Source organism: Notechis scutatus, chromosome 3, assembly GCF_049901735.1.
Source record: "Notechis scutatus isolate UNSWTSFEM ecotype Mainland chromosome 3, rNotScu1.2, whole genome shotgun sequence".
Taxonomy (NCBI): domain Eukaryota; kingdom Metazoa; phylum Chordata; class Lepidosauria; order Squamata; family Elapidae; genus Notechis; species Notechis scutatus.
Genome location: NC_142011.1, coordinates 99,181,944 through 99,208,919, shown reverse-complemented (window position 1 = coordinate 99,208,919; position 26,976 = coordinate 99,181,944). Strand labels below are relative to the sequence as shown.

The 26,976-nt window shown below is 37.1% G+C and overlaps 1 protein-coding gene across 2 annotated transcripts in view; it reads right to left on the bottom strand.

Annotated features, from left to right (window-relative positions):
* BRINP3 (BMP/retinoic acid inducible neural specific 3) overlaps positions 1 to 26,976 on the bottom strand; it is a 312,716-nt gene that overhangs the window by 59,428 nt on the left and 226,312 nt on the right. For both annotated transcript variants that reach the window (XM_087960836.1, XM_026669157.2), the window contains exons 5-6: positions 9,628 to 9,733; positions 5,024 to 5,260 (exon numbers count right to left, since the gene is read on the bottom strand). In XM_087960836.1, coding sequence (XP_087816962.1) covers positions 5,024 to 5,260; positions 9,628 to 9,733 — 343 coding nt within the window. The remainder of the gene's footprint in view (positions 1 to 5,023; positions 5,261 to 9,627; positions 9,734 to 26,976) is intronic.

The window sequence follows — 26,976 nt, the reverse complement described above, 5'->3', positions numbered from 1 at the left end:
GGGATTTAAAGCAGTATTGTGTTTGGTACTAAGTTTTAGAAGAACTTATATTAATCTGAATGAAAGTCACATTTGCAGATAAAAGCACTGTGAAATGATATATAAGTGCTATTGCTTCTCATCCAAGAAGCTTCTTCAGGTCTGACTGAATGGTGGGGCATGGAAAGATTTATATTCTTTGCAGACAGTAATTTGCATTCTTTTAGAGTCATTGAGGCCACTTGAAGGTTTGTCTGTGTCCTCAGCATCATCTGAGTAGTATAAGTGGGTGTGGAGCTTCTTCTAAGAAAAATAAGAAAGCCCAGTTGCCTCTTGAAAAAGCACCTTTGGGAAAACTGTGACCTCAGTGTCTGAGAATCTACATAGACAATGTTTATACAAAATAGAAATTCTGGCAGCTGACAATCATTAGTCCTTTTCTTGTCCTGGTGTTCTACCAGAGAATGAACTTCCACCACACTAGGTGGCCAGCAATGCTCTCGAGAAATTTAGATCATTTGAGGCTTTCCTCTGTCGGTCTTCTGCAGATTGTGTCCAGGCAGATTCAGTGCTGGCTCCTGCTACCCATGCAGAATGCAACTAACATTTCCCACCACCAAAATGGTGGTACCTATTTATCTACTTAAAGTTGGTGTGCTTTCAAACTGCTAACTATACCACTACATCCCTGGCAAAAATAATGAAATATATTAACATATACATGACTTTAAAGAAAAATGGTAAAAATGGAAATACTATGAAAATGAAGATACCATGTTTTCTTCATTTAGCAGTTAAAAAAGAAGAAATTCTCCACATAGAGAGAAATGTCCTGCTGTTTAAGTTGATTAGCATATCTTTTTCAAATAGAAGCATCCCTATAACTTTTCCAGAGCTGCTTGTTGAATCCTTCAAAAATGTAGTACCTTTCCTGATGCTGTAACATTTCTGCTACAGGTATTGATATAATGTATTTCTTAGACCCAACTAAATAAATGTAAGAGATCAGTGTGTGTTTTGTTGTTTTTTGCCTGTTGCCACATTTCATACCTTAGGAAAGGGGTCCCCAAACTCGGCAACTTTAAGATTTGCGGACTTCAACTCCCAGCCACTATGCTGGAGTTGAAGTCCACAAGTCTTAAAGTTGCCAGGTTTGGAGACCTCTGCCTTAGGATCTCTCACTGAAGAGTATCATTTGATACTAGTAGGGTACTAGTAGAGTAGATACTAGTAGTATTAAGGAGATATAGGACCAGTTCGGAGCCTTGGCCATTGTCTCAGTGGTGGGATTCATTTTTTTTTATTACCGGTTCTGTGGGCGTGGCTTGGTGGGCTTGGCAGGGGAAGGATACTGTAAAATCTCCAGACAGAGGTGGTATTTGCTGGTTCTTCGAACTACTCAAAATTTCCGCTACCGGTTCTCCAGAACTGGTCAGAACCTGCTGAATACCACTTCTGCGCTGTCTACAGGATGCCCATGATAGCAACCTACAGTTAATCCTATCTCAAAAATTGTGCTGCAACTTCTCTTCAGAAATGAAAACGAAGAAGTGTATTTAAAATGTGAGCATTGTAACAATGTGAAAGTGGGGATTTCTTATTGAGAATTCCAATCACTCGATGCTATTACCCCTTGCTAACTTCCATTGCCTTTAGCATTCCATTCCCACTGTGATGCTTCATTCTAAGAAGATTGTTTTTATTTTATTTTGCAGAGAGATCTTCAAGGATAACTTTAATTTTTTTTTTAAAAAAAGCTCATGGCTTCCTCAAATTTGCTGACATTTCTGTCTTGCATAGGGGCTGCTGTTTGTCTACCTAAGCAGTGGCACTGAAAAAAATACTCTAATATGTCTACTATAAAATCTATAAAACTTAGATGTACAGAGAAAGGATATTAAATGTGACAGTTTTCAAATACCTCACAGTGTTTTTATCAAGTAGCATTTGGATGAAATGGCTTATTTCCACCCCAGACTCTATTGTTCTTTTTTATTATTAATTCTTTTCTAGCAAATTAAGAGCTTTAATTCATCCAGAATCCTTGAGATGCTAATGAAGCATGCTAATTTAGGGTGAGCAGCATCGGTGTGGATTTTTGATCAAACAGCTGTAATTTTGCAAGGGAAGTTACTAAATTTGAATGCTACAAGATATGGCTGTACATAGAAGATAACAAAAAGAAGCAAGCAGATGAGTCTGTGCAAACATTCTAAAAGAGCTCTGATTTCAGTTCACTGAAGTGGGAAAGAATAATTTGCATTTTTCAAAGGAATAGGGAAGACAGGGATTTAATTATACTAGAAAATGAGTTCCTGGTGAGAATGGGAGAAAGAAGGCCAAACTAATTTGAAATTTATTATCTGGCTTTTTCAGAGTTGGTTGTTGATTTCCATTTTTATTATGCATATGGGTATGAGTGATCAATGTTTGAAGAAATAGTTTATGTTTCCAATGTACAAACTATTCCTTTTTTCCTCTCTTTCCTTTAGAAGTTCAAATGCATCACATTTCATATGCATTTGAAATTTCTTTCTACCTGTAGTTAATATTACAAATCTTAGCTATATTTTTTTTACCTTTTAGTTTAACTTCAAAAACCTTCAGCAAGCAAGCAGTTCAAACCTCTGGGAAGGGCAGTCAATATTTTTTTCCCCCTTGGTAATGGATTAGATGACAAGGAAAACAAAAGGAAAGAAAAAATTTAATTGTTGCCCCTCCTCTTTTTTCTTTTAACATATTTGTCTATGATTTTGCTCTGCCCATGTGTGACATCAAGGGAGGAAGGAAGGAAGGAAGGAGAGGAGGAAGGGAATTTTATTTTTTTTCCTTAGAGCACAATTCAAGAAACCAAGGCTTTATTACGTTTTCAATCTTATGCTCAAATGAACATGTGGTTCATGCTTATTATCTGTCACTCTCTCAAACCACTTTCAAAGTATAATAACAGCACCAATTCAAGCAAAATTATGCAATCTAAGCAGTCTGGTGGAATATGTGAGGAAGATCTTGTGGTGCAGTAACACCCATATGAGTGCTATTTTTGAAAACTACACCTTCCAAGTGATGACCTTTGGTGTTATTGCTCAAATCATAACCATGACTTAAATTTTCCTTACAGAGAGATCCATCCATCCATCCATCCCTAGGAACTGATACTAAATTAAAGCAAAGTAAATCACATGGAAAATCAATAGAGTTCCAGCATCATACATAGTTTTCCACAGTGGCCCTGATCTTTACCAATTATTTTAAGCTGTATTTTTATTTCATATATCAGAAATCTGATGTAGCTGTCACATATCACATCTAAGAAAAATAGAGAACATAAAATTTCACATAATTTCAGAATCTATGTCTCCAAAACAGATACGTAGATCAGATTTACCAAATTAGGAATCATTCACCTATGTTCAGTTACAATTCTCATATTTCCAAATAAGGTGGTCATTGGGTTATTGATTGGGGATGATGGAATTGTAATCTCTTTCATCTGGTTGGTATGAAAAAGGCTGATTTAAATTCCTCTCATTTATGCAAGAGATATCTCCTGAAGATCACTTAATCTTCCTATTCTAAATATTTTAGAACTTTTCTTACACATTTTTTTAGAAACCCTCATATACAACAAATCACAAAATGCAGATCTTCTTAGTGTAATTGACCTAGCAAAATCTCTCTTGTTTTGCCAACTTCCCTTTAAATTCTTGATGAGAGTATAAACAGGCTATGTTAAGCTTGATTTTAAAATATATCTCATAATCATAAAGGTCACAATAGTCAAATACAATTAAGCTTTCATGATATTTAAAGGTTTGCTCCCCTCAAGATACTAGTCTGAAAAGGGCAAAATGGCAATAGCAGGTTAGAGACCTTCTTCAGGAGATAACTGGTGTGGGTGAGTCAGTCATAAGTGATGACTGAAGCCAGTTAAATCCTCATGTGGATCTTTGCTGACATCAGACTGCATTTCTGCAAGGTGTTCTATCTTTACTACATTCTGATAGGATTCTAATAGTGGAGACACTTTTCTTTTTATAAGTAAAAGGGTCATCAACACAAAAGTGGCATTTTGGTAAAAATATGTGATGAAGGTCATAAATTGGAAATGGCATGGATTGGAGTTTCCAGCAAACTTCTAGCTGACCATTTGATACAAAACCCATCATTATTGCAGGAATTATGGACATATTGATCAGTAAATTACTTGTTCAGTAGATTATTTTTAAATCAGTTAGGAATATGAACACACGTACGCACAAACACATACACATTCCCTAATGCACAGAACTTTTATAGATAGCTTCTCAAAACTTTCTGCTAACTTTCTTTATTTCTACTGCACAGTCATTGTTTCTTTCACTGGTCATTCCTCAATTTACTAGCATTGCTTTTACCCAAGAATGCAACTTTGCTCAAGGTAGCAGAAGGTCCATTCAATTCACACTTGGGATTTTTTTTATGTGTTATGATTCTTGCTTTGAAAAATAGACACTTGTGGAAGTTTGTTTAGGGTTTGTGTTGCAATGCATTGCAGTTGAATCTCCTAAATCTGCTCCCATAGAAATTTAAGGAGTAGTGTAATACTTCTATAGACTTTGTGTAATTCTTTCACTATTCCCCTGAGCCTTGGATTTCACTATTCCCCTGAGCCTTGGCTTAGTCTTGTTCTCCTGACCACTTTCAAAATTATTTACTTATTTCCACCTCTTATAAACATTTTAATGACAGAATGAGTGAAGCTAATGGACTTTGCTGAGCACCCCTCTCCATTATAGTAGAATCCATGGAAATTCCTAGCAAAATAGTATGACAGCCCACACATCAAATCAAGGCAGATTTGGTTAGCCAAGAATCTCCTCAAAAATGGAACCAAATAAATAAAGTTCTTACACACACACTCAACTGAGATTTGTTGCATCCTTATTCTTAACCAGTAATGATATACATTCAATACATCATTTCTGGTCACAGAGTAATGATGACGTCATTATAGAATCACAGGACAATGAGGAAAACGATATACTATGTGAAAACATCACACCTGAATCTTCGAAATCACTATTGTAAGTATTCCATGTCTCACTGATGCGTAGCAGGCTCTCTTCCATAGCTTGAATATCCATATATGGACAGTTGCATTCTGGGAATTTGGACCCACACTGACACCAACAATCGTTGTCCTTGCAGATAAATTCTCCCTCTGAATTGCATGCAATGTAGCTCAGAGCTGCCTGCACAAACCTCTCTTGCAAATATTCGGGCAGGATAAACTGAAGACCTTAATGGAGGAGGAAGAGAAGGAGAAGAAGAAACAATTTATCTTAATAAATGAGATAGTTTCCTCAGAGCTTAACCAATTCTTTAGATTTAATTCTATCTACAATCATTATGTCCATAGAAGATGTTAGGTCACAGTTTTAAAGGCAATCAAAGAACTAGTGTATATCATTTTTTATGACTTGTGGCAAAGTCAAAGCCTACTGGGGAAGAGAAACATTTTTGCAATTGATTCCTAGAGGGGAACCTGGCAACTGGTTTTTAGTGAATCTGTTGAAAAATGGGTTTACTAGGAAGAAAAACATCATAATGTTTTTATTCTCTACTTTTAAACACTTTAGGGATTCTTTTAAACAACATTAAACCTATATACCAAGACAAAACCTCCTCGAATAGCTTTATTTTACAGATTACTGACAATAATGCAAGGATCACCTCAAATCATTGTACTTGAAGTGTGAATTCCACCCATGTTTATATTATTGATAAAGTTACTTTTAAAAAAAATCTGCACAATCATTTTGTTCAGGAATGATGCTCTTTTATTCATATTCCTCTTGTTATTTCAAATGTATCTTTTGATCAAGTTTGTTGAAAATCATTTCTGATCCACAGCAAGGAAGATGTTTCCTCACAATAATACAATGATGATGGGGAGTTTATAGAACAATAATAATTAATAAATATCAAAACCTATACAACCTATACAACCTACTTCTCAGTGGCATGGGAGTAACCCAAGGAATCTCTTCCCACAAAAATGATTTGATGCCTGTGTAAAGGAGCATCCTTAATCCCAAGATTAAACTAAGGAAAAGAATGATCAAATCATTTTTGGTGAAGTGTTGTAGCCATATATGTTTCACTTATCTATGCAATTTTATAAAAGACTCACTACAGAACTTTTCTTTCATGAAGACTTTAAAAAAGGAAATATATTTTTGATATTGCTTTGGCTGAGAAATGCCCCCGGGCTTTGCCATGTAGGTGCTCGCAGCAAAATGGATCAATGCAGTTAATAAACATTTTGGAACATTATGAGAAGGCATCAAACTAATTGCCAGGTTTATAGCCTGTGCCAGGGATTTAATTATTTATATCCCACCTTTATCATTTTTATAAATAACTCAAGGCAACATACACATACACAAAAGCCAACTGGATGACATTGGGCCAGTCATTCTCCTTCAATCCATCCACTTGATTAGTGCAGAAAATTGGATGAGGAAGGAGCATTAGGTATCTCACCACCTTGAGTTACTTACCAAGAAATAAAGGAGGGGTACAAAAAATTTAATAAATTCATAAGGATTAAGAAATGTAGCTTACCCCAGACAATTTCAAAATAGAGCCAGAATAGCCCTTGGCATAATAATACACTTTGACATTATCCTAAATTCAGGGTTATCATATAAAAAACATTGCTTATGGATTGCATCACATATTTTGTCTTCTCTACATATTTCAATTGAAAAGGAAAGTCTGGCAAACATGGCCTTAGGATTTCTGTCCTATTTTTATATTTCTCTGAATATTGAGGTTATTCACACAGTTTTGGTTTTATCATAGAGGATTTTCCATCCCTACCTACTCTGTGCAAGTATTACATGGAAATCAGGCAAAGGAAGTTCAATTGTTGAATGATAACTTGGTCAATGAATCCATCCACTTGGACATGGGTACTATGCTTTATTGAAGACTACCCCATCCAAAGAGACAGCAGTCATGACTGCCAGAATAACAAAAAACTAGAAGCACTTTGCTGATTTGAAAAATGGATATTTAAGAATCTTGTCACACTTAATGGGTTCTGAATACAGAATCCATTATTTGTTGTCTGAATGTAGTTTTGTTGGTCTTTGGAGAGCTAATACATCAATATATTTTGGCCCCCAAACAGGATCATATTCTAATTCTTTTAACTCCTTCAAAACCATTATTTCTAATTAAAATAATGCAATGTAGCTGAGGGGGTAAAAATAATTGTATATGGTTTTTCTCATCTATACCTCTCAGGTTCCAGGCCAAAGAACAAGAAGGAGTGGTTGGACACTATTTGACTAAATCCAATGTAAATTACATAAGAATTGGTCATAGTGAAGTGTTTAAACTTATTTTAGACTGGAACAAGCCGGTCTACTTATTTTCAGTGGATTGAGGGGTCACATGAAAAACCAACCATTTTTTTACATGCTTATTACATTCTTCTTTTTTTGACATATTTTACAAATGTTTGTAGTTTATCTTGACCAAAGATCATACAAATTAATGCATGGATTTTGGATTAAGATGCCTTGCTGAAAGATATATAATAAATATGCAATATTACACAGTACAATAAAATATTTTAGAAATACAATATAATAAAACTGAAAACATTTTCCTAGTGTTTTATGTTACATCTCTCTCTCTCTCTCTCTCTCTCTCTCTCTCTCTCTCTCTCTGTATATGTCTATTTAAAGGTATTGCAGGAAAAAAATATGAAAAAAAACTTTGCCATATGTTAAACTTTTTGTTCATCAAGGTAATGATGACTATGATATGATTTTTTTTAAAAAAACTCTGGTATATGTGACCATTTTGACATTAGAATTACAGTCCAATGATATGTAACAAAACAAGTCAATGATTGATATTATCATTTTCTAAGCATTTTACTGATAAATATGTCACACATAATGAAAACAGCATCTAAACAGCAAGTAACTTCAATAAACATATGGAGATATGAGTCCCAAAGAAAATGACAGGATCATCGATCATAATGTAATGTGGTATACCCTATAATATCAGGTGTACAGTGGGATATTCAAGATTGGCTGTCCTATTACATGAGAAGAAAGGGGAAAATTTTGTGCTTTATCCATCAATTCCAACAAAAGATAATTCCCACTGTCTATCCCAAGAGCTGGAAAATAAATTTCAGATAAACCATGTTTGGAACCCACTAAAAGTTCAACTAGCAGCCCACCCTCTCTATTAGAGGCCTATGCATATTGCTGCATTCTGGAGAAAGCATAACATTATTCCATGTTTTATGAAAAATATTAAACAGACCTCAAATGGTAGTAACTAGGAGTGGTTCTGACATCTTTTGTACACACTAAATAAAAATAACAACAAAAAACCATCTCTGTTCTGACCATGAATAGTCTTAATAGATTTTCTTAACCATGTTGATGTATATCATTGTATCAATTAATCTTTTTCTAAGATACATTGTTAATGCTATTCTCATTTATCAGAATTCTAATCATCCCCATTTTCTCTTCTCAAATATATATTTAGGTGGAATTCACTGACAATCTGAGGAATATTGTTTTTCTCTACTCTTATTGGAAACCTTTAATTTCCCTTGAAACACTTTCCTGTATTTGCCTTGAAGTTGGAGACAATTCTACTGCCAAATTTCTATAAAACCCCCGAAGGAAACTCAAAGAATGTTAATAAGATTAACACAAAGTCTCTGGATTTTTAATATCATCATTGGTTCCCTAAGCACCAGACAAGCAAAAATGTATTAAAAATGAGAGACAAACAATGATTCCCCAGCCCAATTTTTATTGTAATGTGCTGGATAATTTTTTTCTTCTAATTATATACTGTATTAGCTTGATGAAATTTCTAGCAGTGACTTCCATTGCAGGACTACATATTGCTGAATTAGCAACACTAGCATTGTCCTTGAATATAGATATGAAAACCATTCAATGGCCAGTGGTATTTTTCTTTGTGATGCATAGTTAGAATGTTTAGTCAGATTGAGCAACACCTTGCTTTTCAAGAAATTTTAACAATTTTAAATATATAACATATATATCTTATATATAACAAAGAAATAGTCTAGCTCAATGTGTTGGAACTCCATTATGATCCTGTAATCTCTTAATTTGGGATAGAGTCACCCTGACTGAATGGAGATGCCCAGGAAGGGTTAGAATTAGACCCCACATGGAATTTGCAGCAGATATTTTTTTTCTTTGCGCCGTAGGCAAGAGAAACATTTGCCGCTGCTTAGGATTGAACTCTCAACCTTCTGAGTGGAAGGCAAGCGTCTTTACCACTAGGCCACCATGCTGTTCATATCCAACACCCTGAATGTTTAGAATAATTTTATATATGAATTGGAGTACTAGCAGATAGTATCCAAACTATATATTAAAATAAAGAACATGGCCACAACAAATTTTTGAACCTGATTTTTTTCCCCATATTTGAACAGAATCTTGATTTCTACAGTATATACCTGCTAAAATCTTAGGGAAATTGAACATTTGAAATGATTCTTCACATGTACTCTTCAGGTATACTGTAAGTTGTCCTATAAACATCTTCCTGTAAGAAGTTAACAAAATTCTACCCACGTACCTTGCAACTGAATCTTATTTTCTGGACTCTGTACCAAAACAGAACTGACAGAATCTAGGTTGTCATAGTTACTGCAGCCAAGGGGACCAGTCCGGGTTTCTGTTACCTAGTGAGTAAAGGAATAGAAAACTGTTTGCTATATTATATTAAAAAGGCTAAGTTTCCTTCCCAGAACACCTGGAACTTGAAGAGTAGTGGTCATTGTAACCAACACAGAGAACATTACATTTTACTATGCAAACTTTTTTGTTTTATTATAGCATTTCATCACTAGCAGAATATTTCTGGTAGCACTCGATTTTCTACAGATTAGAAATTAGCAGAACCTTGGGAAGTCAATATTTACAAACCTGGGAGAAGAAACAACCCTTCTCAATTTTTGTGGAGCTATTAACATGGAAAATGGATGGTTAATATGTCATGGGATATTCCTGAGAAAGAAAAATAAATGGATATTTATTCAGTCATTTGTGCATAGATGAAAAAGTTAGCTATCAGAAAAACCTTGACAACTTTCTGCTTAAAATTATATTGTTGATTTACAGATCAATAAATTAGCTTTGAGGAAAGGAATGGAAGGAAGAGAGGGTCAAACCTCTGGATACAATATTAAACTGGATTCAAACTAGAAGTACGGTTCTATGACTACTTTTTAAATGTGATTCATAGGTTAATGACTCATCAGTTACTATTACTATTCTTAAAGATGTATGTACCATGCCAGAAGACACTGAAAACTAAAAATACTGCAGTTTGATTTTAATTTTTTTGGGGAAAAACGGGTCTAATTTCTTTTCTGTACATTTTTAAAACTCAATGTTTTTAAAATTTGGTATTAATCATAATGGAAGGCTTTAAGTATGTGTTATAGACTTTATTTCAGCTCATGCTAAAATCAATGAGATAAAGATTAATTATGAATAATTTGCCTCAATCACTTTGATGAGACCCAAAACTCACTTTCTGCCTCCAATTTATTTGGGAAGTCTGAATTTGATAATTTTGTATTTGACCAACTTTTCTCCAACTGGTTAGATAAAGAATCTTTTAAACAATTCCTATTTATACTGAAAAGTGAATCTACTTGCAAAAATCTGTCTTCTCCCCATCCCTGCACTTTTAGGAAATTCTGTACTTTACCCATAATAAAATTTATTTTGACTAAGAACATGTTCAGCAGGGTCCCCAACCCCCAGAACATGAACTGACACTGGGCCACGGCATGCCAGCAACTGGGCCACGTAAACCAGCAAAGCCCCATCTGTGGGATGCAGGCAGCACACAAAACCATGCCTCTTCTGGTCTGTGGAAAAAACTCCCTCAGTGGAACTAGTCCTTGGTACTCAAAAGGTAGGGGCTGCTGATGTCCATTGTACTAAAGGTTAAGATGTGTTTATACATTTTGAACAATGATGTAATTGATCCTTATCACATATGACCCCCCCCAAGCACACAACATACTTATTTTAAAATATTTTAAAATTATACAGGATATGATGGTAAAACCACAAAGTACATATAATTTTTAATACATAAGATAATTAAAAGCTTACATTGAGCTAGTTAAGCACTATGAATTGTTTTGTCCAAGTGTGTGTGTGTGTGTGTGTGTGTGTGTGTGTGTGTGTGTAATTCTGTTTTGAATGTATCCTCTACATTTATCTTTAATACTTGTTATTAATCGGGAGGGTGGTATATAGCAGACTGACAGATTTTTCTCAATATGAAATATTAGTCTAACAAGCAGAACAATTTAATTATACACAGGTGGCATTAAGCATGTCAAAGAAAGTAATTTTTCTCCATCCAGCCTTTCTTCTTCTTTGATTGTTTTGGAAGTCTCTACATGAAAAGAGTCTAACTACTTTTAGACAAGTAGATTTAGACAAATGGATTGGGGAAAAATGGAAAAAATATAGTGTTGAAATAGCCTGTCTTTAAGGAGCTATATCAAATTGCCAGCTGAAAAATATAAGGACACCTGCAACTTTCAAAGAAACATGATTAATATTCTATACTGTATATTTTATGTCTCTTTATTGAATATGGGCAGCTATAGGCAATTACTTCCATTAACATATATTTCAAACAAACAGTGGTAAGGCTAAAGAGGATCAACAGCTCATATAATTTTAATTATAATTACATGATCAACAGCTCATATAAACTAAAGGGTTCTCTAAAGTAGTGTGCCATTCTTCCTCTGATCATATCAAGGAGAAAAATGGCATTTGGGAACAAAGTCATTTCAATTTGATTATTCTTAATATGTTTAGGAGAGTTGTTTCTCATCAAAACTAACAAATGAACAACATTTAAGCTAGTTGCTGGAACATCCCTAGGTTTTTATATTAAAAAGGTTGAAAATTACTACATTAGAAAAATCAGCAATTCATTATTAGCTTTTTTTCCCATTAAAGCGAAGGTATTTTGCTTCTATATGTATGAGGAAAAATAAAATTTCTGGTGTGTAGAGGTCCAAGTTTGAACATTATACTCATTCAATTTTTTCCAACATGGTACTTGTTAAGTTTGAGGCATGGGTTTAATGAACGGAGACCAGACTGTGAACCTTGAACTTCAGATCTTTATTTTCAAGCATAACAGAGACAAAAACCCCCGGCTAGCAGTCACTCTTTTATAGAGTAAGCTGCTATCCAGATAACCAATGGATAACGTTATAGCGTTTGAATCTTGGTGCGGCCCGCCAACAGCCAATCAGATTGCTCGGAATGAACCAATCATAACTTGCCATTATATGGGCCAATAGGAAGTGCAGGATTATGATCCTGCTATGCAAATGAATCTTTATTAATACATTTCTTTAGTTCACAACACCCCTCCCCCCTGGGTTCTGTTTGACGGCCGTGGTGACGTAATCACGCAGGTATGCAGGTCATTTTACCTGCCTATTTGATTTTTGCTGTTCCACCGGTTTTTGTTTAATGTTTGGTTCTGGTGGAACGCAAGGCTCGTCTACGCACGGGGTTGATTCCGCGGTGCTGTTTTCGATACTATCAGGGTCCCTTAAGTCCACTCCTGGATCGGGCGGGCATGTTTCCACTACGGGGTTCCTCTGCGGGGAGGATGCCCCCGATCCCGGACCTTCTTCAGGTGGCGCGAGTATTCGGTTTAGCGGCCATCTGTCCTCGATTATGTCGTCGTCTATACGGCCTTCATCCCTCTCGGTATTCCCTCCCCCTTGAGTTTGGAATTCCGGGGGGTCGCGGATATTGGGTTGTAAACGAGATCGAAGTTGATCTATGTGGCGTTTCCATATCTTGCCGTCTGTCATTTTAAGGCGGTAAGATCTGGGGCCAGTGAGGTAGACTACGGTGGCTGGGACCCACAACGGTTCGCCGGAAAGGTTTTTGGCATAGACCAAGTTGCCTACCTTGAATTGGCGATACGTTCCGCTGGATCCACAAGGTTTCTCTGGCGAATAAGACGGGTGTAATCGGTCGAGGTGGGAGCGAAGCGTCCGCCCCATTAAAAGTTCGGCTGGAGTCTTGTTGGTGACACTGTGGGGGGTAATGTGCTGTAGTAAGAGGATTTTGTTCAATCTAGCGTCGATGTCCCCAGGATCCATTTTTTGTAGTGTCTTTTTAACGAATTGGACCATCCGTTCCGCCCTACTGTTTGCCGCAGGGTGAGCCGGTGAAGTTAAGGCATGGCGGATGCCCCGGTCCGCCAGGTATTGTTCGAAGGTGAGGGCTGTGAACTGGGGTCCGTTGTCGGAAACTAGAACGTCCAGGAAACCATGTGTTGCAAATAATCTATCTAGTTTTTTAATAACGGAGTCAGTAGTCGTGTTTTTCATCTTGTGGATTTCGAGCCAGTTGGAGTAAGCATCGACGGTTAGGAGAAAAGTGTGTCCTTTAGTGGGTCCCACGAAATCAATGTGGATGCAGGACCACGGGCCTCGAGGAGTTTCCCATTCGGTGGGAATTGCTCTCGGTGGGGCATTGCTGACCTCTTGGCAAGTTCTACACGTGGTCACCCAGGCTTCAATTTGTTTATCGATGCCTGGCCACCAGGCGTAGCTTCGAGCGAGAGCCTTCATGTGGACGATGCCCGGATGTCCTTCGTGCAGGGTTTGCAACACGCGTCGCTGTAGTCTCTCTGGTACAACGACTCTATCTCCCCATAGGATGCAGCCCTTCTGGGAAAATAGTTCTGTTTGCCGGTGTTTGAACGGTGCAAAAATGGCGGGGGTTTCTTCGACTGGCCACCCGCGTTCGACCCAACTGAGAACTTTTGCGAGGATATAGTCTCGTTTTGTGCCAGCAGCGATATCTCTTGCCGTTAGTGGCGGCGAGTTGAGGGTTTCAATTTGCAGCGTAGTGAGGGTTGGAGCTGGGTCGCTGACGGTTTCCGGAAGTGGGGAATGCTCAAAGCGTCAGCGTGGGGAATGGCTTTCCCCGGGCGATGCTGCAGTACGTAGTTGTAGGCTGCTAGGAATTCTGACCAGTGAGTCATTCTAGGCGACAATATATGCGGCGTTGCTTTATCACCTGCTAAAATGCCAAGTAAAGGCTTGTGGTCTGTAACTAGAGTAAAGGGCCGCCCGTAAACATATTCGTGAAATCGCTTCACGGCCGATACAATAGCAAGAGCCTCTTTGTCAAGTTGGCTATAGTTTCGTTCAGCCTTTGATAATGTCCGCGAAAAGTACGCAATGGGAGCTTCATGCCCGTTTGGTAACACGTGATTCAAAATGGCTCCAACCCCAAATGGTGATGCGTCACACGTAATATTTAATGGCAAAGTCTCATTGTATTGCATTAGAACAGCATCGGATGTTAATAAGTCTTTCACTTTTTGAAAAGAGCGTTCTTCTCGATGTCCCCAGACCCAGGTGGCTTTCTTGTCGAGAAGTCTATGTAGGGGCTCAGCTACGGTCACCTTCTGGGACAAGAAGAAGTTGTAAACGTTAATGAGTCCCAGGAAAGCTTATTTTTAGGTCTTGGGGCGTTCTTGATTGCCCTCAGTTTGTTTTCGGTAGGGTGAATACCTTGTTTATCGAGGAGGTATCCGAGAAACTCTACCCTTTCAGTGCACAGTTGACATTTATTTTTTTTAACCTTGAGACCGGCGTCCTTAAATCTATGTAAAACCAATCTGAGATGCCTTTTAAGCTCTTCTCTATCTGGGGCAGCAATTAAAACGTCATCGAAGTACGGTACAACCCCTTTTATTCCCTGTAAAAGTCTCTCCATTAGACTCTGAAATATCCCGGGGGCTACACTCACTCCGAATTGTAGTCTGTTGCATTTAAAGGCACCTCGGTGGGTAACGATAGTCTGTGCCTCTGCGGTTTCCACATCAACGGGTAGTTGTTGATACGCTTGCGCTAAGTCCAACTTTGCAAAGATCTTCCCGCCGCCCAGGGATTGGAGAAGATGTTGAACCACCGGCACCGGACAAGCGCTCTGTTGGAGTGCGTGGTTCAGGGTGGCGCGGTAGTCTCCACAAATTCTAATCGACCCATCCGGTTTGATGGGGGTTACGATTGGGGTTTCCCAACGGGCATGGTCAATAGGCTCCAACACCCCTTGGGCTATTAACTTATCAAGTTGCTCGTCAATCTTGGGTTTAAGGGCGAACGGCACCCGACGAGGCTTAAGGCAGATAGGGGCTACTTCTGGATTTAGGGTAAAGGATAAAGGGGTCCCCTTGTACTTGCCTAAGTTATCCGAAAACACGTCGTGGAATTCCTGGACGATGCTCTCTTCCCAATCGTCGCTTCTGGTCCGGTGAATGCCAGCCACCTCGATCCCGAGTGGGGCGAACCATTGTAGGCCTAGTAAACTGGGCCGGTCACCATCGATGATAGTTAATGGGAGTGACACGGCACGATTTTTAAAAGATACTTGGACTTGACTCACTCCGACGACTGGGATCATGTTCCCTTGGTAATCTCTGAGGACGATTTTCTGTGTCCTGAGGTCTTGACGACGTATGGCAGGGATCAGCTGTTTAAGGGTCTTCCAGGAAACCATCGAGAGGAACGATCCAGAGTCGACTTCCATCAGGCAAGGTTGGTTCTCGATGGTCACTTTCACTCGGATCTTTTGTTTGTCTAATGACGAAGCATGGCCGATAATAATAGTCTGGTGTGCCTCTTCTCGTCTTGCTGGAAGAGCAGATGTTTTGCTGCTGTAGGCATGGTTGTTCCATTGGTTATTCAAACGATCCCGATTTGCAGGGAGGTTCCCTCTGGTTTGGCGGAGGTTGTTCTCCTTTCTGTTTGTGTTGGATTCCCTCTTACTTCTGCAGACCCGTGCGATGTAGCCTCTCTTTCCACAGGAACGGCAGATTGTGTCAAGGAATTTGCAACCGGATCGCGGGTGGTTTCCCCCACAACCCGCACATGGGCGCTGAATTTTTAGAGTTTGTTGATCTCGTTCGGCCCGAAGTCTGTTAACCTCTTCTTCATCACTCTCGGACTGGGACTCGAGGTCCTCATGGTGCGCTGTTGCTGAGTGTCTTTCTAGTTGAGGTGAGACTTCACGAGCGAATTGATGGAGCGGTGCGTTGGTGCGGTGCATTCGAGCGGCCGACTTCTTGGTTGCCTCTGCTGCAGTAGCGTCTGCAATGGCATCTGCAAGATCGATGTCCCCTTTTGCCATGATCTTGCTCTGTACTGTGTGGTCATCTAATCCCAGAACTATGCGGTCTCGCATAGCTTCTTCTAGGTCTGAAAAACCACAGAGGCCTCCCAGGTTTCTAAGGTCAGCAATGAAGTCTGCAATACTTTCACCCTTCCGCTGATCCCGTTGATAAAATTTGTGTCTCCGGACCAACGTTGGTACGGAGGGGGCATAGTGAGCCCGCAGGATAGGTTCGAGGTTGTCCCAATCCATTGATTTCACCTCAGCCAGTTTCACGAGCACTTTCGCCATCCGAAAAATGGCCGGTCCACAATGGGTCAAGAACACCGCCCGCTTCTTTCCGGGTGTAGCGTCTTTCAAATTGTTGGTTTCTAGAAACATTTGAAACCGATCCATATACGACTCCCAGTCTTCCTTTTCTGGGTCAAAAGGAGCGGGTGGTATAGCGCCACCTGACATCCTGCCGATGTAGATGCGCTCTCAGCCACGTGCTTCGGTTGGTGCTCTGTAGGGTTTAGTCAGCTCTTTTGTCTCCGCATCCCACCCTCATCGCCAGTGTTAAGTTTGAGGCATGGGTTTAATGAACGGAGACCAGACTGTGAACCTTGAACTTCAGCTCTTTATTTTCAAGCATAACAGAGACAAAAAACCCCGGCTAGCAGTCACTCTTTTATAGAGTAAGCTGCTATCCGGATAACCAATGGATAAAGTTATAGCGTTTGAATCTTGGCGCGGCCCGCCAACAGCCAATCAGATTGCTCGGAATGAACCAATCATAACTTGCCATTATATGGGCCAATAGGAAGTGCAGGATTACGATCCTGCTATGCAAATGAATCTTTATTAATACATTTCTTTAGTTCACAACAGTACTACCATTATGATGGGCAAACTGAGCAATCAAAAGGCAGTGCTAAAATATATTTTAACATTTTGTACACATAGCTACTCTTCTTTGCCTTCAACCTTGCTACAAAGGAGACTGAAAACATTTGCTTTTATTTGCAACTAGCTGCAATTTGTCAATAATGCCCTACATGGGAATTGTGATTAATTTTAATGCTGATGTATTATTTCCCCAAGCCAAGATAAGGCATCACAAGCTGAAATGAGTCAAATTGAAGACTAAACATATCTTTCTTTTTCTTTTTTAGATTAACACAGATAACAATTTGTTGATTGAGGAGGAGTCAACAGTAGAAAAGAGATACAGAAAGGCATGAGGTGAATCTCATTAATTTTGCACTAAATCTAGTTAATCATATGTTCAAATTCAGCCAAAATCTCATGGTTCTTCTTGCATATCTTAAATAAATAAATGAATATTTAATATACCAGTGAACAATGCCTTGATGCTTAGCTGTCATAGAAAAGAAGTGATATCACTCATGCAAACACAATTAAAATGTTTTAATATGATTTGAAGAAACAAATCACATATAACAGTCTTGACCCAGCCAATGAATTTGCTTTGCTGATTAAAGCCAAATATTCATATAAAACATCACTTAGTATTTAACAGAGTAGCTAGTCAAATAATTCTGGGAATGATGGCAATCATCACTTTTGGAATTATCTGTTGATTGCATTGGATTAATTGAAACTTTAGTTTGATCTCACAAGGAGGGTCACAGAAATATCCCTCGCACATTTTCATACAAGATCATTTGTTTTTAATGCAATGTGAATGGATAATTTTGCTTGATAATGTGGATGTATGGGAGCATATTTACATTTTCCATTTGTTCTCATTATATCTTGTAACTTCTGACATAACCAAAGAATGATAACTAGGATAATCATTAAATGCTATGTTTTTTGCATGTTTATGCTTGTCCTTCATCTGGACATTCCATGGAGGAGAGGAGGAGGAGGAATGGACTTGGAATCAGAGAAGAGAAAAATGGCTCTGAACCACGTTTATGACAGAGTACAGTAAAGAATATAAAAATATGTCTCTTGTTTATTTTCCACCTAGATTCTAGCAATCTACTAGTGTGCTTTTCAGTTCCAGTCTTTGAAATGTTAGGGACTTTGCAAAAGTATAAAAGTTCTCTCTTTCTCTAGGCAATCCTTGACTTACAATAATTTGTTTAATGACCATTCATTAAAAATATACAAAATATGTGTGTGTGTGTGTGTGTGTGTGTGTGTGTGTGTGTGTGTAATTCTCTACATACAACCGTTTGTTTAATAACCATTCAAAGTTACAATGCCACTGAAAAGCAAAAACTGGACTCATTACAGTTTCAGTTCCTATTCCCTTACGTCTCTTTGAGTGCACTTCCTCTGTCTAATTAAATCTAAAACCAGGCTGTGGAATCATGATCAAAGTTCTCCCTGTTCTAATAATGCTACCATTTTATTTAAAGGAATGCATAAAGTAAATATGCGGTCCATATTTACTCATATCTCTTGCTATTCATGCTCTTTTTCTGGATGCGTTAGTACTAGTCCTCTTTCAGTGATGCCATTTTATGCTGTCCTGCCTATTTTTCCAGAACTGTGATCCTTTGTACATGATCCCATTAACCATCTCAAAGTGAACTCACATTTGGATTGCTACATTGCAGCTGGTAATAATTTAATAACCTATTATTTTGCTCCTTTTCCACTGCTAAGCCAAGAGGGACTGTCTGATGGCTTTCATTTCAGAAACCGCTCAACCTTTACCCTTAAATTTGTCCTTCTGTCTGTGACCTTTTATGTATTAATTTTTCTTGTGATTTTCCTTATATTGAAAATACCACCCCCATCTATGTAAGGTGCTGATCTATTATTCATTTTCTATGCTACACAATGCTTGCCCAAGCCATCTTTTTCTTTGTTAATCTCTTTCTTTGAATAAAAAAAAGACATATATTTTCTTAAATATTAACTGAGTGCCAATATGCTAAAATATGAGGGATGTGAATTTTCCCCAGTTCCATCTGTTTTTATGAAAAGTGATTCTTATATTACCAGACCTTTCACGATTAATAATTCGACATATTTGTGCAGATCTGTGTTTCTATTCGAAGAACTATGTGCATATACAGTCAAGTGAAAGAGATAAATTAAATTACTGTTTTTATTTTAAATGTAGTGTAGAATATTCTGAAATAACTTTTATATATGCTTATGTTGCAAGAATAAGAAAGCAATTATTGCATGCACAGTTAGCTAAATATGGCATTTTCCCAAAATATGGTTTTACAATCATAAAGGTTAGATCTTTTTGCCTGCTCATCTCAAAAATATCATTGCATACCACTTCTTAATTTCAATTCTGCTTCTTAAGTATGAGAGAACAAGTCTCCTCCAAAATATGTGGCTCATAACAACAAATGAAACAGCTGCATATCTTTTTATTCTTATTTCCCAGGAATGAATTAATTAATGTGCCTGTGCATATGCATATAAAATGTATTTATAGGTCAGTGCATATCTCTATTGATCTTTCTGTGTATCATGTATCTATCTAATTCATTTCTCTATTTATCATATGTCTGTCTCTGTCTCCAAGCTTTTAATTTTCCTCTAATGCAAACTCTATCAAGTATACACAGAATTTGAATGAGTGAATATAATTTATATATCCAGTGAATATAATTTTTAGCTCCACTCTATTTGACAAATAACAAATGTCAATTATTTATTTGCCATATAATAGATAAGTACTTGAAATCTGAATCATTATAAGATATTCACAGAAAGGCATAGAAAAATGAGTCAGAGGGACTTAAAATTCATGAAAAGCAATCTGCTATCTAAAGGCCTTCTATATTATGGTAAGGTGATTTGTCCTTGTATAAAAGCGAGAACTTGGATTCTTCACTGCAAAAAGATAACCACAATCAGATGCAACATCACATGCTATGCATGTAACTACACTGGTAAGTAAGTGTGAGAGGTCATATCTGTAATATTTATTGACCAAAAAAAAAAAAGTGCCCAGGAATGTATTTAGTAACACAAAAATCTAGGCTTTACAGAATAGAACTAATCCGGTAGATTATTTAACCATAGAAAAAAGAAATCAAATAATATTTTATTATATTTCAGGGAATACTTATCTTCCCTTGTGAAGAAGACAATAGCAATACCGGTGGATTATGAATTCTACTAGACATACAGAGATTTAAATAAGCTTCAGCTACTTCTTTATGCTCACTTCAAGAAGAAATATGCTGTAGGAATACTAAAATTCGTCTGAATGACTCAACTGTTTCCTGATATAGGTGGCAGTAGGTTGACATGGGTAGAAATTGAATGAGTTCCAAGTGAGTTTAGAACAAAAAAGCAATGCTTATTCTGAATCATAGCTATAATTATCAACTCTTAATGCCCATGGAAAGAATTCAATCTATGTAAATACAATGAAAACTAATAGTTATTACAAGAAATAAAAATATTGGGAGGAATAGATGAATGAATTTGAGCTCAAGGAATCATGTAGATATGATAGAGTAAAACAAGGAAGCCCATCAGACTAGATTTGGATATCAGCTACCAGAAATAGGAATCAAATGAAGTCGAAAACAAAAGCTACAAAAGATAAGAACTACTATATGTATTACATGCTCCTTTCTATTATCACCTTTCATTGACTGTTATGTAATTCACTATATTGCAGTTCTTATCTTTCATAGCTGCCATTTTGGACTTTGTTTATTCAATGAATTGCTTTCCTGTGACCTGTTCCATGACATTCCTATGGTAGCTGATACCCAGACCTAGGTCGGTTGCCGTGAGTTGTCCCATTCCGAACATGCTCTACTGACAAAGAATAAAAGCAAAATGTTAGGAATATAAGTCACCTAACAGGTATTTGGGTTAGAAATATAAACCAGGATAAACATTTTAGTACTATATCTTTAAGGGAATGCAAGAGCATGCAATTGGGTGTGGTTTCTCAAACAGCCATAAGATGGAACCAGAAACCTGGGTTGTTTAGTCTTAGTCTCAGAAAAGAGTGTGTCTGAGTGAGTATCTCTGTTTCCTTCTGTTGGAAAATATTGCCGTTCCTCCATTTTTCCTAATTGACTGCTATCTCTGGATTTAATGTAAGTCTGATACTGAACAGTTTTTTCACACTGGACTTTGATATTTGGATTATCCCTGGATTGAAAAAATGACTGATTTACCCGTGAATGACTTTTGGACTGCTTATCTTGAACTTTGCTTAAACTGTCTAGAAGTAAAAACCTACATTTACTGTACAGTGTATCTGTGTGCTCTGTGTGTATTATTCAAACACTCCTATCAAATACGTCTCCCTGTATGCACTCATTCTCCTAACGGGGAAAAGCTATACAAATCTGTCTTGGGAGACTCCTAATTTATGCACACAATCATATTCTATGGATCACAATTGTCTTCCGCAACATATATGCATTACCAACATTGCAGTGATCAAGTATGTTCATATACATGTAATACTCAAGCAATATGGAATAATTGTTTTATTAATTACATGCTAATTTTTGTAAATTAACAAAGAGACTCTGTATATTTCCTTGAGCATTTCACTGTTCAGCAACATTCTGAATCTCTCCTGAAAAATGTATGACTATATCCACCAACAAATTCCTCCGTTTCTCTAAGCTTCTGATTTACTAGCAAGCCTCAGTTGGGTTAAATAAATCACAACGAAGGTGACCTGCATGTGTGTCCTAATGCAAAGCTTGATAAAGAAAAATAATGAGAGAATTATACACAGAGGAATTTGCAACAGGTCAGGGTTATGTGTAACCCTGGTGCATGCCTTAGAATATTGCTCTGAAAACCTGTGATTCTCTAATGAATGCAAAGGAGCCCTTCATTTGCCAGGTCAATGTGGAAAGAGTTCCATAAAAGCCTATTTGAAAAACAATTCATACAGTTCAAAATAGTGAAATGCTTCCTTTTTGTATCTCAAGGTGGGGTGTGAGCAATTTCATGAACATTAGTGAAATGAATAGATACACACTGTTAGCTGTATAGGTCAAATTAAGAGACCTGTAACAGTTTTGTTGCAGAGGATTTTTCACAACAAGCCAAATAAGGTAATTCCAGAGGAGGTAGTATTTATCTATCACTCTAAACCCACACTGATACAGTTTAATCTTTGATTTAGTAGATTGTGTTGAGGACAGTGTATATTATCATATACTTTGCTTTGGAGGATGCATGAATAGCATGCACATTTTTGTAACTTAGTTATAGAATAAGACTTGGCTGAAATGTGCCTCAATACTTCATTCCGTAAAAGGCATAAAATACAGCTAACAAAGGAAAATGAGAGCAGAGTTAAAGAAATGTATAAAGAATAGGATTCTTCTGTTTTACACAGTACCAGAAAAACACAACTAGTACAATGTGAGTAATTAGTAAAAAAAAAAAAACTATTTTGGGAGGAAGGGTTCAGCTCATAATTGGCTTCCAATCCAAAATATTCCATAGTGAAGCTGGTTAAGCAGGGCTAATAAATTCGGATAGTCTGGTATGATCATCACAATTGCTTTTGTTGCACTATTGGTATTAGAAAGGCAGAAAGCAGCTTCTGGTTTGAGTTTCTTTGGTGACAGACAGAAATCCGTGATCGTGTGTGGTTTCAGTCTGGGCTCGCCGCTGCAGCGCCCTGAGCCGGCTGGTTTCGGGGCTAAGCCACCCCGTAGAGGTGCTGAAGAGGGGGGAGACTGCCAGCAGGGTTGAGGAGAGCCGCATCTCTCCTCCTCAGCTGGCCATTACTCCCTTTCCCGAAGGCAGTTGCAGCGGTGGTCAGAAATGGCCACCTCAAAGAAGAACTTGACCAGAAAAGAATGTGCAGGAGGAAGATAAGAAGTGAAAGTTTTGGCTGACCAGGTTAAATTGCAAAAGCAACAACTAAGGTACCCTGGAATTTAAACTAAAAAAATAATAATATCGTTCCCAAAGAAGATTCTGAAGCAGCGAAGGAAAGTGAAAAGGGAAAGGTTTGGTTTTTTTTTCTCTCTCTCCCTTTCCCTGTACTGACAACTAAGAGACTTAAATAAGAAATCGGGGGAAAAATACGCTTTGACATCAACAGGCAATTAAGCTGAAAATAAAACAAAATGTCAAAGGGATAATAAAGATTTCTGGACACTAAAAAAAAATTATAAGCAGGAAAGGAGAGAAAAAGAATAAAAGGGCAGGATCTGGAAAAAAGGGAAGAGACTGCCTGGAATTAAAAGGAATCTATAGTAAAACTTCAACAAGACTTCTAAAAGATACATTTTAACTGAAACTTGGCAACTAAATAGTAGAACCCCAGGAAGAGAAAGTGAAAAAAAAGTGAAAAGAAACAGCTTGCGTGTATTTGGATTACTTGGTGATCTTTGGTGATCTACTTGGTTATTGCATTTGAATAACTAAAATTAATCAGATGGTTGTTTCAAAATTTATACAATGGCACTACTTCTGGATGAATTGAAAATGGAACTTAAAAAGTACAAAGAAGATGCACAAGAAGGGAGGGGTTCTTTTGGCTTCATTTTTCAATTCTTAGAAATGGAGATTTGGAACTATGAGAAACAACAAGAAACGTCTGCAAAACAAGAAGACTGGGACAAAGAAGAAGCCATCTTTAATGAACAAGTAATTCTATGTAGGGAAGAAAAAGGAAAGGGGAAAGAGAATGGAGAATTTAAGACTTAAAAAAAACAACCAAAGAAAAGAAAAATAGTTCGAAAAATAAGTATAATATTGGAAAGCAACAGAAGAGGGGAATATAGAAGAGAGTCATAGAGGTAGAGAGACAAGGGGGTAAAAAGGGGAGAGAGAAGAAGAGAGGGAAGAAGGAAAGGAAAATAAGTTACAAAGGACAGAAACAAGATATAGAGAAACAGGGCCTATTTAGAGATGATGGGTAAAAATTTAACTGAAAAAGGGATTCTGTAAAGGTACATAAGAATTGTATTGTTATATTAGTAATAGAAATAATTTTAGAAAATTGGAAACAATGTATGATTAAAATGAGGAATAAAATAGTTACTGTAATCTAGTGAAATGTTTGTTAATAAAATAAATGAAATAAAATAAATGAGAAAATTGAATTAGGAAGGGACGGGAACATTTTAATTAGTTAATGTTTTATAAAATATAAGTGAAGGGGGGGGGAATTAATTATGGAAAACTTATAACTGTTCCCATAGAAGTATGATATTTAATTGAAAAGTAATGTTAAAGAAGTTAAGATTTTAATGAATATTAACATTAATGATAGAATTGAATTGGAATGGAATGTGTTGCTTTAATTACATATATTTATAATCCTTTTTTTAAAAGAATATAGTGTGTATTTTAAGAATGTACCAAGCAGAATCCGAATGGAAGTTATGTATTATATTGAATGTTATAACTCTAAGGTATATATTGAAGCTTAAATAAGAGTTAAATGGATAAAATTAAAAGATATAAAGGTGTCATACTCCAATCAACAACTACAGGAGAAACTTTGTTTAATGAGAGAAGATAATATAAAATTGAAACAGGACAGACAAAAAGTATAAATATATAGTGATTTGAATTGGGACGAGACAATTAAAATAAAATTGAGAAAATTAAAAGAGGGGAGAAGCTATATAGAAAATGTAAAACAGTAATAAGATATGGAATAGAACATAAAAATGAGCATGAAATTGAATTTGTGTCTGTATGAAGAAATGTAACCCGGGATTATGCTACTTTCAAAAAAGATGTTTTATTTGTATTTTTTGTGTGAAAACTCAAATAAAATTTACAAAAAAAAAAAAAAAAAAGGCAGAAAGCATTTGAGAATAAGGTGAAAAAATAATTTTAAAAATCACATATAAGCAAATAATAATGTTATTATTTAGAATGAGGACTAAATCAATGAGTTGAATTCTCTCTTTCTCTCTTTTATTCACACAGAACACATACCAGATTATATCAAAAATGTTACATAAGATCTCAAATTCTATAAGCACTATTTCATTTCTACAAAGCTCTTGTTGTTTAAAGATAAACAACATTCTTCCACTTTAACACCTTGGTTTTAAAATAAAGTCCTTTACATTCCTAGCTATTTAGATTGCAAGAGGCATTTTACAGAGAACAAAAGTTACTGCATAGATCAATGACAACTGAATCACATTCATACATCATTTACAGATTGTGTAACAATTCTATACAATAGGATAACTAACTCCCACATCTATTAAATCAATGAACTCATTTTGTTGAAAATCAATGGCTCAGGATGGGAAAAGATACCCAACTTTTTTTTTTCTCACAACACAAAGCAGAAAAGCAAACCAGTCTACTTTTGACAGATAGCAATACCGAGAAATAAGAAAGCAATCATCACTCGGAGGAGAATTTAGGAAAGCAGAACAAATTGTTTGCCACTTTAATGGGGATAATGAAAAGTAGAAAGCAATACCAAGCCCACCAAGTCTTTGGAGAAGGAATGAATCTCAGTTAGTTAACTTTGCTACAAATGTGCAAAGATTATAAGTTTATAGTCTATATATCTATAGATACCGTATTTGCCGGCGTATAAGACGACCCGGCGTATAAGACGACCCCCCACCACCACCAGAAACGCCCTCCAGAAATCCCCGGGGCTGCAGCGGCAGGGCGGAGTGCCAGGGGCCGTGGGAAGAGCAGGAAGGCTGCAGCCTCGGGCGGAGCGAGGCGAGCGGGATGAAGCGGAAGCGGCGCAGGGGATCCGGGGAAGCCAGGGCGCCGCGTCCAACAAGCATCCGAAAGCCGGCAGTGGATATACCGGCGTATAAGACGACCCCCCCACTTGGAGGCATGTTTTTCGGGGCAAAAAAGTCGTCTTATACGCCGGCAAATACGGTAGATATATAGATAGATATAGATGTAGACATAGATATGTGCTCAGAGGACACTGTTCCACAATATCTCATACTGTCTGTTTTGGAGCACCACATCTATATTCCAAAGAGGAGAGCTTTCTCTATTTATGGAGAAGTCTATTGCACCTGCCATGTTGATTCTCAATCCTTTTAAAGATTGACTAGGTATTATGAAGTAGATTTATCAGTGTTATTTGAAAACTGGCCTGGAATTCCCAAAATCTAGTCCAAGTTGCCTCAGAAGTAGTCTAATCTGATTTAATGCACAAATCTGAAGCAGTGTTTAGAAAAAAATGTAGTTTAATTTAGAAAACAAAAGAGGTGTATTTTTCCTCCTGTTATAATAGGATGGAATTTCCAATTTTTTTGTTAAAACTGGTGCAGGAATTTTCAATTTAAAGTTACATAATGTTAAGACTTATGGGGATATTTTCTTCTATACGTATATGTAATAGCAAAATTGTGGTTTTCTCTTAATAGATCAGAACCTTTACACTGCTTAAGTCATTACGTTTGTTCAAACTGTCTTCAATTTCTTTTTGTTTCTTGCTGTAAATGTTTGAGAGGTTATGGAACCCTCACTTTTTAGCAAGTTGGCTTGTTTCCATAAGCTGATTTTTTTTTCAAAAATCAGATTTGCTATCATGTTCACTGACTGTATGAGAATACTTGTATTTAGCAGCATTGCAGAGCTTTGAAACAACACAGCATGATGAATCTACTTTCAATCATAGCCTTTCTCCGGCTCTAAACAAAGGCAGGGAGGCTCTGTACAGATTCACAAACAAAACAATTTATGCTTTCTTTTACTGGCAAGGAATGACACTGAGACTTATTGTATATTCTCATTGGAGGAGGATGGGCAGATAGGGAATAGTACAAAGAGAGAAATTTTCAAAAATACCCAG